Below are 15782 nucleotides of genomic sequence, written 5' to 3' on the forward strand. Positions count from 1 at the left end.
CAAGGTCAAGCTTCTAAGTGGTCCTGGGATTTAAAACAACGCTGGTGGCTCCAGAACCCATCTCTCAAGAAGTAGACTTTACTTCAGCTATAGTTACTTACTACTGACCACCAAATAAAAAATGTTTTAGTGGTATATTGGAAAGCGAACTTGAAGAACCATCACTTTCGAAAACATCACACAAAAGGTTGATTACCTTAGAAGGCCACTGATATTTAGTCTTATTTTAAGCAGCATGAAATTCTATGAATTTATGAGATTCATGAATTTATGAGATAACCCTAAAAGGTTAACATTCACCAGTATTTTGAAACTCCTAAAATCAACACAGTGATTTTTAAAGATCAAAAAATAATGTAGGGTCCTGGACGGAAGGCACTGTATCTATTTTTTTAAAATCCATTTTTCCTTTAAATCTCAAGCTCTCAGTGCCTACAACACAGTAAGGCACTCAAATCTGTTAAGTGATTAATAGTCTTGTTTTCAACACACTTCTATTATCCTTGCAACAGAACTTAAAACTTTATAAATGGCTACCATTTGAAAAGCAATATTGAGAAAGTTGGGTTTTCCATAATAGCTCATCCCAACTTAATTGAGGTATAATAAAGTTTAAATGTTTAATTCCTATATTAGTGTTTGTTATTTCCCAAGATATTTGCCCAAAGACAAGCACCGTGTGAAAGACCACATATTACAAATAAGAATCAAATTATCTGCACAGAAATGTTAATATGCTTCTTCCAAAAGCTTGCAAAATTTAATGGCTTCATACTTTCACCTTAATTTTGTTGAGGAATAATTTGTTCTCTGAAGTGATGGCTTTGTATTTCACAGGAATTTAAGTTAGTATATTTAAATCAACACGGCATAATCTTATAACATACCTTTATTTCCTTTTATCCTTGTAATTTGTTCCAAGAACAAATTCTTGTTCTTGGAGAAAGGTATTATTTATTCTGCAATACCAAACAAAAGCAAATTACATAGACTAACAGATAAAAGGACAAAGAGTTATGAGATTCTATTATGAAATGCAATTATGAAGTGGTATCTTGGGAGAGACCTTAAACAATTGAACAGAATGTTGCATCTTATCTGTAAGTTTATATGCTAATCATCTAAAATAGATCTGGACTATGTCCAAAAGGACACCTGAGAAAAAAATGATGCCGGGTCTCCCACTATGCAATTTTAATCTTTAAAAAATCATGCAGTATATCCTAAAGAGTTCTCAAATATTGATTAAATAACTTGATAATGTGGCAAACTCCAGCTAACAGTTACTATTAACCTTTCACTTAGCACTTAGAAAGGGCTAGATTCTATTGCTTACTGTTTTATTACTATTATATTCATAATGAAGGGAAGTGGGGTTTATGAAATTTGCCGAAGGCTAAATATAGCTACTGACTAAGAAAATCAGGATTAGAACTTATTTAGAACTTAGAAAAGCAAACAAACACACATGACCAACTTTAAACTAGCAATAAAGGTCAACAATCATTTATAGACAAAAACCTGTATTTAAAAATATATATAAGAAGCATTCTTCCCATTGGCTCAATTTGGTATTGCTGGGTAATTTTCAAATTGGTCAAAATCTGGACTTTAAAATAGTATTTCCTACAGCTATTTTGGGGGGGTGAGACTACCAATCACACCTCTCTATCTCTGGCATATGATGAAGACATAAATGTCATCAAATGATTCATAGCAGCGTTTTAGTAAAATGCTCATGACTTTAAAACGAAAACCATGAGCTTTTCCTATTATTTTTAGTTTTCTACATAATACATCAGTTTTTCTGGTTAGCTTTAGATCAGACATGAGTATCAGAAAATAAAACAGACCCAATTTTTCCTTGTCTGAGTACCATCATCTTATAAAGGAGAAAAAAAAGTTAGTTTTGTTTCTAGATCTTTAAAATGGATATTGACAAAGTCACTGAAGAATTCTAGTAATGAACAGAATTCAGAATCCTTCAGGTTTCAGCTTAAGTATCTCTTTACAGAGAGCAGCGTGCCCCAACCATTTCCTCTGTGGCTCACATAAAATGGAAGACAATTCTACTATCAGGATAAGACTCTGAGTTACTTTTCTCCCTAAAGTAAATAAAACAAAAATTCCATCATCTAGTAGAACTCTTGGTCAGTCAAAAGAGCCTTAAATTTGTTCAAGATATACTTTTTTTTAAAAGATTTTATTCATTTATTTGACAGACAGAGATCTCAAGTAGGCAGAGAGACAGAGAGAGAAGAAGAAGGGAAGAAGGGCTCCCCACTGAGCAGAGAACCCGATGTGGGGCTCGATCCCAGGACCCCGGGATCATGACCTGAGCCGAAGGCAGAGGCCCTGAGCCACCCAGGCACCCAAGATATACTTGTTATTAGAAAACTAGACTTTTGAACCTAAATGTCTTTTGTTCAGACTTGGTAACTAGAATAGAAGAAAATCTCTAGTCTGACCAATTTAGAATTACAATCTTAAGAATGTAGTTTACACAAGAACACTAAAGTCGATCCAAGAAATGTATCAAGTAGTCTTGAGATGTCAGAAGAAAGAGGGGCAGCATCTGTCTAAGGGAACCTGTCAAGTCAACTCAGAGGCTGAAGAAGGTGTTTGCCATCCTCTGGGTTCAAAGCTCTGGCTTCTAGCTCTTCCCACTTTCTCCCTTGGGGATTTAAGTCAAACTCCTCACTTCAAAATCACCTCTAACCAGACTGATGACTTCAAAATTTCTTACTATAGCCTTTCCATCCAACTAGAACTCCCGTAGCATGTTCCTATTTGCCTGTGAGGCATTTCCACTGGATGCCTGTCTCGCTCTCATTTCCAATTCATCCTGCCTGAGGTGAATTTAATGCTCCCTATTTCTATCAGTGGTACTTTTATTCTCCAAGGCGCAAAAGTCAAGAAAGTTCACCAAATTTAATTGGGTTCTTCTTCACAGCATCTCTTCTATGAACCCCCTCCTGTCCCTTGCATCTACTCCCAGTAATGCCCTGGACTGATTAGCAGAGGTAGATCTACCCCATTTGTAGAGGCCACTCCCAAGACTCGAGCAGAACAATATTCTTAAAGCACAGTTTTCACCACATTCCTTCTCTGCTCAAAAGATGGAAAGGAGCAAAGGGTGGGGGAGAGGGTGTGGAGAGAGAGAGAGACAGATACACACCCAAACCAAGAAATAGACTCTTCACTACAGAGAACAAACTGATGGTTACCAGAAGGGAGGTGGGTGAGGGATGGGGGAAATCGGTGTTAGGAATTAAGGAGGGCACTTGTGATGAGCACTGGGTGATGCACGGAAGTGTTAATTCACTACTGCACAACGGAAATTAGTATTACACTGTGTATTAACTAACTGAATTTAAATAAAAAGTAAAAAAAAAAAAAAGATAGATTCTGTAAAGGGCTGCTTTTTTTTTTTAATTTTATTTTTTATAAACATATATTTTTATCCCCAGGGGTACAGGTCTGTGAATCGCCAGGTTTACACACTTCACAGCACTCACCATAGCATATCCCTCCCCAATGTCCATAACCCCACCCCCTCTCTCCCAACCCCCCTCCCCCCATCAACCCTCAGTTTGTTTTGTGAGATTAAGAGTCACTTATGGTTTGTCTCCCTCCCAATCCCATCTTGTTTCATTTACTCTTCTCCTACCCCCTTAACCCCCCATGTTGCATCTCCTCTCCCTCATATCAGGGAGATCATATGATAGTTGTCTTTCTCCGACTGACTTATTTCACTAAGCATGATACCCTCTAGTTCTATCCACGTCGTCACAAATGGCAAGATTTCTTTTCTTTTGATGGCTGCATAGTATTCCATTGTGTATATATACCACATCTTCTTTATCCATTCGTCTGTTGATGGACATCTAGGTTCTTTCCATAGTTTGGCTATTGTAGACATTGCTGCTATAAACATTCGGGTGCATGTGCCCCTACAGATCACTACGTTTGTATCTTTAGGGTAAATACCCAGCAGTGCAATTGCTGGGTCATAGGGTAGTTCTATTTTCAACATTTTGAGGAACCTCCATGCTGTTTCCCAGAGTGGTTGCACCAGCTTGCATTCCCACCAACAGTGTAGGAGGGTTCCCCTTTCTCCACATCCTTGCCAGCATCTGTCATTTCCTGACTTGTTAATTTTAGCCATTCTGACTGGTGTGAGGTGGTATCTCATTGTGGTTTTGATTTCTATTTCCCTGATGCTGAGTGATGTGGAGCACTTTTTCATGTGTCTGTTGGCCATCTGAATGTCTTCTTTGCAGAAATGTCTGTTCATGTCTTCTGCCCATTTCTTGATTGGATTATTTGTTCTTTGGGTGTTGAGTTTGCTAAGTTCTTTATAGATTTTGGACACTAGCCTAAAGGGCTGCTTTTAAGGAACAGGCTTGAGCGATAGGGAAACTTGATCCCGGCAAAAGGGCTCACAGTAACCCCCAGGCTGAATACAGACAGGCCCAACAGGCAACCCACCTCAAAATATCCATAAGCCTTAACTGAACAATGAGCTACTTAAAACCAGGTCTAATTACCAAAAAAGGGAGAAACTGCATATGTCCCCAGATCTCCTCACCTTCCCCCTTTAAAAACAACTCCCACCCGCTGCTGCCTCGTGGCAGACAGTCTCCTCTGCTGTCCAGCCCGCCGCTCCCTGTGGTGTATTCAATAAACTTCAGTCTCCTTTGTTCTGCCTCAGATGAGTTCTTTCACTGCCCACACCACACTCCACATTTGGGGGTCCCCGTCGGATCCGGGAGACACTGCGGATTCTCTACTACTAAAGGAAAAAATCTGTGATGGTTAATTTTAAGGGTCCACTTGACTAGGGATGCCCTGACACTGGTTAAACATTACTTCTGGGTGTGTCTGGGAGTTCGTTTCTGGGAGAAATTAGCCTCAAATTGAACTGAGTAAAGCACAGGGCCTTCCTCAGTGTGGGTGGGTATCATCCAATCCCTTGAGAAAGAAAAGGCAGAGAAAAGTTGAATTTACTCTCTGCCTTCCTGATGCTTGAGCTGGGACACTGATCTCCTCACCTCAGCCTCCCCAGCAATCCGGCCTTCAGACCGGGACTGGAATCTAGACCATCAGCTCTGCGGCTCTCGGGCCTTCACACCACACTGCTGGCCTTCCCGAGACTTCAGCTTGTGGACACTGGGGCTTCTTAGCCTCCATTATCACGGGAGCTGATTCCTGATTATAAATCTCATTCCTGTTGGTTCTATTTCTCTGGACAACCCTGATTAATACACTGTTCAAGGAATGGCCTGGTGTTGGAAGTCCCTCAGGAGGCCTCAAACTCCTTCTCTCTTCATTTCTCACTCCTGCTCCTATAGCTCCTTGCCTGCTCAGGCCAAGTCAGTACACTCAGTATCCTCAGAACACTGCACAAGCCTGCTACCCCCAATACAGGGCGGTGGGGAGAGACATCATAAACTTGTTTGCAAAGCAAATAACATCTTAGATTCAGAATTTCACACAACTGTCCTAATGATGACTTTCTAAAAAGCAGATACATTTCTCATGAAAGGGGACACCAATTAATATCACAAACTTTGGGGACGCCTGGGTGGCTCAGTCGTTAACCGTTTGCTTTCGTTTCAGGTCATCATTCTGGGGTCCTAGGATGGAGCACCGAACTGGGCTTCCTGCTCAGCGGGAAGCCTGCTTTTCCTTCTCCCATCCCCCCCTCCTTGTGTTCCCTCTCTCACTGTGTCTCTATCATATAAATAAATAAAATCTTGAAAAAAAAATGACAAACTTTGTAATTCGTTTTCATAAAAGTATGAAAAGTGAAAATTTCATTTCCATAAAGACATGGGAAATGTTTGTGGTGCAATATTAGGCTAAAACAATCAGAATAAAAATATATGGAGTACAATCTAAACTTTGTAAAATAAACACAATGCGCACAGAACTTAGAGGAAGAATACAGCAGTGTGATAGTTAGTCGTCTCTGAATACTACTGTCGTATGTATAACTTGTAAATGTAGATTTACAATATATGACACAGTTCAAAACTCACCTCTATAGACTATTCTTATCTACACAGTCTTTCTGTTTAATAAATACTGGAGATATAAGTGTCTGTGATAAGCAAATATGCTTCAGAAAAGACCTCCTATTATGAATGTTTTCTACTGCTGCAATGGGAAGGGTTTTATTATAAGCTGCTAATTTTGTGTACAAAAAAGAACACTCTTCCCCACTTTTCAGTATCCTTTTCCTCCACTGATAGATGTTATGTTTTTCTTCATATTCTATCTTGTTTTACATATCCATTCATATTTTTCATACCCCATCCTCTTCTTAATCCCGAATTTTAACATCCAGGATTAAAAACTACCTGCTTGCTTTCCTTCTTATGAAGTTTAATTCTTTCACATCCACTTATATGTAAATTACAGATGCTTTTGCTTTATCAGCTCCTGGACTGACAATGGCTAACAGAGATCTTTCTTGACTTATAAAAGGGTTACATCCCAATAATCTCATTGCAAGTTGAATACACACGTGGAACACACACGTAATACACCTAACCTAGCGAACATCATAGCTTAGCGCCCCCTCCTTAAACATGCTCAGAATGCTTACAGAAGCCTACAGTTGGGTAAAGTCATCCAACACAAATCCTGTTTTTATCATAAAGTGTTGACTGTCTCATGTAATTTATTGACTACTGTACTGAAATAAAAACAAACAAACAAACAAACAAAAAAACCAGAGTGGTTCTATGGGTACAAAATGATTCATTGTTTACCCTCATGATCACTGGGCTGACTGTATGAGGTTCCCTGCTGCCACCCAGCATCATGAGAATATCTTACCATACCGTTAGCCCAGGAAAAGGTCAAAATTCAAATTCTGAAGTAAGGTTTCCATTGAATGCATACTGCCTTTGAAACACCGTAAAGTCAAAGAATCCTAAATCAGACCATCATTAATCAGGACCATCTGTACATTGTGGTTCTACTAGGACCCCTGAATTAAATTCACTGCAGATCCTTAATAAATACTAGTTGTAAACATCACCACCATCACCATCCCCAAAAAGGATCCTGATCGCATGTAAGGGGGAAGAAAGCAGCCTTCTGCATGTTTCTAAAGGACACAGGTGTACTCCCCAGCTCCCAGTACACTTACCTACTGTAAACTTTAGTTACTAAATTGTTGATCTGTTTGTCAATTTTGTATTTTCGGTAATCTTCCAAACCATCCTTAATTGCAATAATTGTCAGGACCACCACCAGAGGCAGCATCGTGATTTCCTTTTGGAAGGCTTCTACCAAAGGCACCCAGTTCAAGACAGCGAGAAACAGGAAATATAAATTGGCAGCCCTGTGACCCAAACACAGACGAGAAATGTTAATGAATCACAGCAAAGCCTAAAGCAAAAGGGGCAGAAATATCTTAGGGTATTTTCCTACATTTCCTATTCATCGATTTTCGATGCTACGGAGCAGAGAACTAGCTAAACCTAACACATCTGAACAACCTGTACCTCCAGTAGACATCCAGCTCATGGCTTTACTATAATAAATGCGAGGTAGTCTTTATTAAATACATAATAGTAAATACGAGTATGACAGTCTCGAGTCGTGTAAAACATCATGAGAAGCATCACAGGAAACACTATTTTCTTTTTAAAAATTCAAAAAAACTTAGAGGAAATTCAATGTGAACACACTGTAGAGATAAATTTTTCAAAACCCCAACTCTCTAGCCTTCAGAAGCTAATTTGCATGTCCAAACACTAGATTCAAACAAGCCTCAGGATAAACAGAGAAACCTGGGAGTTTTTTTCCCACTTGGGACCAACCCTTCTATTTCAGCTTTTATGAGATGAACTCCTTCAGGAACTTCTTCCACTCCTTTACTTTATATATTGAAATACTCCTCCAGTGGCCCCTAAGGTAAATCCAAGTAGCCCATTTCCTTCAAAGAAATATAATCTCAATCCTGTATAGCTCCTTGAGTTTTTATTACATATTTTCCACATTAACCATTAAACTTCTCAAAATTAATTTACCCCCATTTCTCCTTCCTCACCTCCAACTCCTTCTATTCTGAAAATTTCTTTCTTAACCCTTTTTGCTACTTTTTTGGCCTCAATTATTACCATGTGGGCTGTACCTAAACCAACAGCACTGACCCTGAATTCTGTTTAAGTTTCAGATTCTAATTCCATGAACTGCACAAGATTGCAAACTTCATAAAAGGCAGAATCATGCATAGCATGCCATTAATGCAGGAAATTCATATCTATATTTTAAACATACCCATCATTCCATTAATGTATGTGGAACCTATTTTACAGTGAATAATGAGAATGAAGATATGCAGAATGAATAATGAATATTGAAAATCTGTATATTCACATGAGCATCTCAAAACAAAATCATCTAGCCAAGTCTCTTTATTCCTGTCTTTACTTTTTCTGCTAATCCTCCTGGTCATTCTCAGGTCAATATGTTCATACCATCTTCTTCCTTACTTCCCTGCATCTAATCCATTATAGCTGTAATCGATAACCCTTCTTTTCATTTCCAAATTTTTCTAAGCTCAGGTCTTACCACTCACCTGGGTACATACAGCATCTCCCTGAAAGTTCTCTCTGCCTTAGCTTTGTTTCTAATTATGCCGGGCAGAGGGCTCTGCCTCCAGACCTCAAGCAACGTATGCTATTGCCTTTCTGCTTTTACTTATCCTACTCCTTCCTCCATCTGAAATGTGCTTTGCCCACACCCCTGCCTTATAAATCTGACCTGCTCACCATAATTACGTTCAGTGACATTTCCTCTTCTCTTGCTCCACTATTTCTCTTCTGTGACTTCCAACCTACTTGGGAGCAGTTTTTAACACTCATCACGTGCACTGTGTCTTCTCATTGTATACACACCTTGTTGTCCTTGCTAAACAGTAAACTCCATTAGGAAAGGCGCACCATTAAGATGTGCATTTCCTTCGATGCCTCATCTCATAGGAGAGCGTCAATAAATACATATTAAATGGAATTATGTCATCGCTTCACCTGGTGAAGAGCTCTATTTCCCCATACTATCAAGTAAGGAAAAGCTCAAATGGTCTAATGGAAAGAACATGGAAGCAAGAGTGAAAAAACTCAAGGCTATGGATCCCGGTCTGCTCCTTATCACTAGCATAACATTGGGTAAACCACAGTAACAAACTTCATTTCTTAATCTATAATAGGAAAATAGCAGTTATCTTCTCTGGTCAAGACAAAGCATCTTACCCATTGTAAAGTGCCATGTGAACATAAGGACTCATCACTTCACAACAAACTCTACTAGAATCGTCAAAGAAAATGTCCCAAGTCTATGTTTAGGTAGCATATAATGTTATAGAAATGAAAAATCGTATGTTAACTAGAATAACAAAGAACATGTTAAGTTTTTTTTTTAAATAAATAAGTAAATAAAAGTACCTGTGAAATTGTTCAAATAAATTTCTTGGCACAAAATTTAGAAGTGTGTACTTTGTTGTTCGTATTCGGTTATTCACGTAAGTGCCAGAGAACTTGTCATACTCATCCTTGAAGGGCCGGAGGTGGGGAACAACAACCCGGTGCCTTCCTGCCAGTTTGGGAGTCTGAGAGGACTTGCCCCCGCAGGCAAGCAGAGAGGAGTAGCTGTATGGCCTCTCATCGTCGTCTCTGTTTCTACTGCCCATCAGCCGTTGCCAGTGATACCTGGCCCATTGTAGACACTCAGTCATGTCCAAAATGCGGGCAGATCCAGGATATGCAGGTGCTCTGCCAAAACAAACAAAAACTCACTAAAACACTCCTCATACGCTTCTGGAAAGTCTTGAAGGATAGTAAGATTAAAAATTGTTTCCATATCAATTAAACACATGACTCAATGGTTCAATGGGTATAAAGGAAAACTTGTTTTTGGAACTCCATTTTAACCTAATTTTCATTAAATAAAACACACACTTTCTGCCTCAAAAGCCAACCATCTGACCATTTAAGCAACAAGAGACAGCACCGAAAGGCCACCCCATAACTTGAAGCAAATAATCTGGGTTTAATGTGTACACGTCTCTTAATTCATCTGATAATTAGTTTTCTCACCTTTGAAATGGGAACGCCACCCATGTCAGGAAATTTTTATAAGGATTTAATGAGTAACATGTAAATTATCCAGGATAAAGCCTGATGCAGAATAAGTAGTCAATAAAATCCATTCTGTGCAGATTACAAAAATGGCCACAAATTCTTTCCATCCCTGTATGTATAACCCTTCACCCATCAAGTGGTGGAACCCGATGAATCTGGGCTTGGGCATGTGCTTTTCTTTGGGTAGTGAAAACACTAGTCAACATGACACAAGCAGAGGCTTGCATGCAAGAGAAATGCTTGCTCATGGAACTCCCTCTCTCTCCCTCCCTCTTAAAAACTCTATGGTCACTACCAGGGGTCTGAGTATAGGCCAGACTACTAGATGATGGGTCATGACCCACTTACCACCATTGCTCCTGTCAAAATATGAGTAAGACCAATGACTAACAGCTGACCATTAACCCATGTGTGTCCCCAGTGACCTAATCTAGAACAGAGATGAGTTGTCCCACCTGAGCTCAATCCAAATTGCCAACCTGCCAAATTTTGAGTCAATAAAAATTACACCACCATGTTTTGGAGTAGTAATAAAACAAAATCTCTTACATGTTCTCTTTCTTATTTTCCTTATTTCCAAGTTTTCCTTATTTTCTAAGAAACTCGGCCCTGCTTAGAATGTGAGTTCACTAATTGAAAAGAAAACAAAAGATAAGAGCCTACCATATTCCAAGCATCTTGCAAAGCACTTTACAGGCAGTATCTTATTTAACATTTACATCAATTTTATGATACAGGTATTATTTCTACTTTACAAAAGAGGAAACAGGCTTAGAGAATAAAGTAACTTGCTAAAGTTTATATGGTTAGTAAGTAGGTAAGGCTGATTCAGACTAACTCTTTCTCACGACAGTTTCTGCTTTAAGTGGTAACGTGCTTCGTTGATCTTTGTATCCAGAGTAGCTGGCACTTAGTAGATGCTCAATAGAAGTTCATACTTGGTAACAAGCACGTCCCCAAGCGTGTAGAGGACAAGGTCTGGAGGCCTCGGTTTCTATCTTTGCTTTATCAATGTCAATTATTTATCTCCTTCCACTGGAGTTTACCTCTGGAGATTCTTATTTAGTTAATCAGTAAGTATGTTAACAAAACTCCCCAGACCTCATCTGGAGAAAAAATGAGGTTATGTGCTGGAACCTAGAGTAGGCTAGGAATACTGAGATTATCTAAGGCTTCGATCCCCTTTCTCCAAACACTCAGGCTCTAGGTGAGGTGATAGGCACGTAAATACATAAATGCAACCCCAGATGTAAAATGCTGTTTGAGGCACTGATGTAGCTGGGGCAAATTATTTAAGCTGGCTTCTTTCCTAAGCTTCATTCTAAGTTTACAACATCTCTACTGATTATTTTCTCTAAAATGTTATATTAATCAGAAATTAATAGTTTTCCCCTAAGAACATTAAAACTGTATCCAGCTTTCATGGATCTGAAAACACAGATCATCACCTAGTAACACTGAAGATCTGGTCCAATTACATTCTAGTAATTCTAGTGAGTTGGTATTTTTAATAATCCCTTCTTGGTAGCACACTTAACTTACTATACACTGGTCCTTCAGCAATCCAACCGATTACAGTTGAACAGCACTGTATTTATAGAGAGTTAGTTGAATTACAAATAATAATCTAAAACTCCATCAGATCTTTAAAACATATATGATCTAATAAAGCAAAATAATAAAAACAAGTAAGACCGGAGAGTCCTGTTAAGGGGAAGAATACAATAGCCTCCAAGTATGTGTATCTGTGCATGGATACTGAACCCACAAATATAACCTTTATGACCACTGAGAGAAAATATTCATAAAGTTAGTCTTATCAGGTTTTTTTAAAGATTTGATTTATTGATTTGACAGAGAAAGAGAGCATGAGTGGTGGGAAGAGGCAAAGGGAGAGGGAGAAATTGACTCCCCACTGAGCAGAGAGCCCGATGCGGGGCTTGATGTCAGGACCCAGAGATCATGACCTGAGCCGAAGGCAGACACTTAACCATCTGAGCCACCCAGGCACCCCAGTCTTACCAGTTTTAATGAGAAAAAAAATCTATCCTTACCAGGTCTCGGTCCTTTGGAGTTTGCTCTCTAAAATATCTGTACATAAAGAGCTGAATCAGTAAACATTGACTGGCCAAAATAATTCTTTCTTTTAACATAACTTTTTAAAAGCCCACATATGAAGTAATATGAAAAGTCCGGTTTTCACTTCAGTGTATAAAAATAGCTTCTTAACCTATAATTAGTAATGACAGTTTGAGTTATTAGTTTATAACATATCCAGAAATCTCCTGCAGATTAAGGATGTAAGAAAGTGCTTTATAAATGATTCAGTAGATAATGTAAAAACACCAAACATAAGAACCAAGTGCTTTTCGTGCATTTCACCCCCTGCACATCAGGGACTGACGACAAACCTCATATTCTTTAGAGGGCTGAAATTTTATAGTATTTCTAGAAACTTTGACTTTCCACTTGCAATTAAATTCTTGTTAAGACACAGGAGTGGGGGCACCTGGGTGGCTCAGTGGGTTAAGCCTCTGCCTTCGGCTCAGGTCATGATCCTGGGGTCCTGGGATCGAGCCTCGCATCAGGCTCTCTGCTCAGCAGGGAGCCTAATTCCCTTCCTCTCTCTCTGCCTGCCTCTCTGCCTACTTGTGATCTCTCTCTGTCAAATAAATAAATAAATATCTTAAAAAAAAAAAAAAAAAAAGACACAGGAGTCTGTATCCCTCTGGTGTCCACAATCTCAACAGTAATATAGACTCTACTTAAATTTTTAAATTTTAAAGTAGAATTTCTTGAGAATGCAAACAAAAATAACTAAACAAATACGACCCGTGGGAGGTGTTAACTTTTGGTAATTCATGGCGTATCTAACAAATAATCCCACCCTAGCAAAAACACTTACTGGTTCACAAAAACAATCAGCTTTCCATTCCATGGATCTATTCCAGAACCTTCTCTCTCCCCATTCACTCAGTTCCAAAGAGACAAAACTATGGCTGGAGAGCACTTCATGACAAAGTATCCCCACGTCCACCATCCTGTGGGCCTTTTCAATGCCCTTCAACTTTTGTTAGGTGCTCTACTTACTCAAATATTGTCTCCCCCTCTCCCCGCCCTTCTTATTCCCAAGGAATTTTAGTGAGGATAGAATTGGGCCTGGTTTATTGCCCTCCTCAGCCATCAAATCTCTGTCCTTGCCTCCAAGACCAGGCGGCTCATCAACTGGCAATGTCTTCCCCTAGGTACCGCCATTCTCTCCTGAAAAGTGATTACGGGATCAAAGGACTGATCTACACAAGACAGAGATGTTGTCAGTGTTTTCATGGGATTGAAGGAAAAAAGACCAGATGTGGAGGTAATTAGCCTGTGGTAAAAATCCTTTCAAATTTCCAGTTTAGAATTTAAACCATTTTATATTGAGCAGGAATGACCAAGGATCTACTTAGTCCTTCTAATTCAAGTGTTTTCATAATTTGCCAACTGCCAGTTCAGTGAGAAATACTTTCTTTGAGGTAATCTAAAACCCACGCCCACATACATATACAGCTGAAACAAAAATTATACTTCTGGTGCTTTTTACTTGCAATGCATCCATTTTCTGTTCTGCTCTATTCTCTTTCTTGCCGAGTCTCTCATTTTAATACTGGTCAAGATGCTTGAATTGGTTTCAAGGGCTACTAATATGGTGCTATAACACACTTCGGAAAGACACTACACGATGTTCCACATGGGTTGAAAGTGTACAAGGAAGTGAACAGATCCACTTTTAGCTCCTGTTCTGATAGAAAGGCAGGGGGAAAACAGTGGCTGGAGTAGAAGGTTCAGGGAAGGCAACACTTTTCCCACCACAGTCAGGAGCAAGGAGCCTTTTCATCTTTCTCTATCTGCCCCCCCGCAAAGCTAAAAATGTATTAATATGCAGAGTTGGATCTGTTGTTAATAATGCTCACATAAATATTCAGCAAAATTTCTTTAGGACATGAAAGAAAAGCAAATCGGAGTCATACCTCATTAAGAATCAGCATGAAGCATGTTATTTTAAAGTTCAGACCAGAAATTACTTAACCTAGAGGTCACAAACCAGTGGTCCTTAAGCAAAATTCTATTCAATGATGTATCTTGTATCATGATGTTAGCAAACACATTGGAATAATTTTTTTGAATATAGGACTGACATTTTAAAATAGAGATAAATTCACATAAAATATTGATATTTAGTTTCTCTTAAAAAGAAAAAAAAAATCACAGAATACTGGGCATTTATTTTCATACAGTAACAAATATGAGAAGCCTTCTGACTATAGTCCCTCACCTAACCCTTAATATTCCAGTTCACCTGTCTTAACTGAGTAAATGAACACTCTGTTCAGAACTTTTTTTTTTTAAGATTTTATTTATTTATTTGACAGAGAGAGAGAGAGATCACAAGCAGGCAGAGAGGCAGGCAGAGAGAGGGAGAAGCAGGCTCCCCGCTGAGACTCGATCCCAGGACTGTGAGATCATGACCTGAGCTGAAGGCAGAGGCCTAACCCACTGAGCCACCCAGGCACCCTGTTCAGCACTTTTTGACAAATCAAATTCTTCCTGCTCTATGGACTCTGGCTCGAATATCAGTTGTATCACTTATTAGGTATGTGACCTACGTAATTAACCCTCATGCCTCAGCTTGCTAATGAAAAAAAATGAGACACCGTGAAGAGTCATGGGACACACGGAAAACAAACAATATTCGTTCTGTTCCCCATTCTCATGCTCCTCTTTGGCATTTCTCAGGTCATACAGAAGTCAAGGTTGGTAACCCTGTAGATTGGGTTGAGGTACAAACTTTCAATATATTGCTTTTCAAATTAAAAGAAGTTGTCCAACTCTAAGTATATATCTGTTGATACATGGAAAGTAACCAGCATTAAGTAGGATACAAATAGAAGATCAAACAGTCACAAAAGATAGACATGACATAAAATGACCTTTGCACCACCCGATCTCATCCTCAACCATTCTCTCTGAAATTCACCCCAACTATGTCCATGAACAAACTGTATGCCACTCATCTAGTGTTTTCTAAGCGTACCTCAATAACAGTCCCCTAGGCCCCTCCCCTGGAGATCCTGATTAAGAGGATCTAGAATAGGGCCCATGAGTGTGGAATTTAATTAGGACCCAGGTGACTTAAGAAGGTTGCAAAGCACAGCTTATACTCTGAATCTCCGCAAATGCTGCCTTCTGGAAGGCGAGTCAATCCTATTACCCACTCACCCCACCAGCCCCTATTCATCCTTTAGACTGTTGGAGTTTGGCCATGGAGTCGGGGGAACTGAGGAGGATCCACACAGAAGACACAGTAAGGCATTCCCTGCTCTGCATCCATTATGGTCCTGAGCTTGGCTCAATCACGGCACCTGCTTCAGTGCTCTTTGTTGGCTTTGTTCTTCAAAGTCAAGAAACACATCTCACTGCTTGCCAAACTCCACACCAAACTCTAATGCTTGGCCGAAGTTGGATCGTCAACAAGTAACTGTTGATCATTGACTTTTACAGAAAGGAGGTAGCAAGCGGAAAGGACACAAAACACCCCATTTCCTCTGTCATGATTCAGCCTGGCTTTCCTTCCATTAGAAG

General features: G+C 39.4%; 1 protein-coding gene across 1 annotated transcript in view; it reads right to left on the reverse strand.

Annotated features, from left to right (window-relative positions):
- Nucleotides 1–15782, reverse strand: part of LOC111148903 (ATPase phospholipid transporting 10D (putative)) — a 104599-nt gene that overhangs the window by 68721 nt on the left and 20096 nt on the right. Inside the window, exons 2-3 of the mRNA XM_022505679.1 lie at nucleotides 9465–9791; nucleotides 7163–7357 (exon numbers count right to left, since the gene is read on the reverse strand). Coding sequence (XP_022361387.1) covers nucleotides 7163–7357; nucleotides 9465–9754 — 485 coding nt within the window. The 5' untranslated portion in view covers nucleotides 9755–9791. The remainder of the gene's footprint in view (nucleotides 1–7162; nucleotides 7358–9464; nucleotides 9792–15782) is intronic.

Source organism: Enhydra lutris, unplaced genomic scaffold, assembly GCF_002288905.1.
Source record: "Enhydra lutris kenyoni isolate GAN:26980312 unplaced genomic scaffold, ASM228890v2 scaffoldscaffold21, whole genome shotgun sequence".
Lineage (NCBI taxonomy): Eukaryota > Metazoa > Chordata > Mammalia > Carnivora > Mustelidae > Enhydra > Enhydra lutris.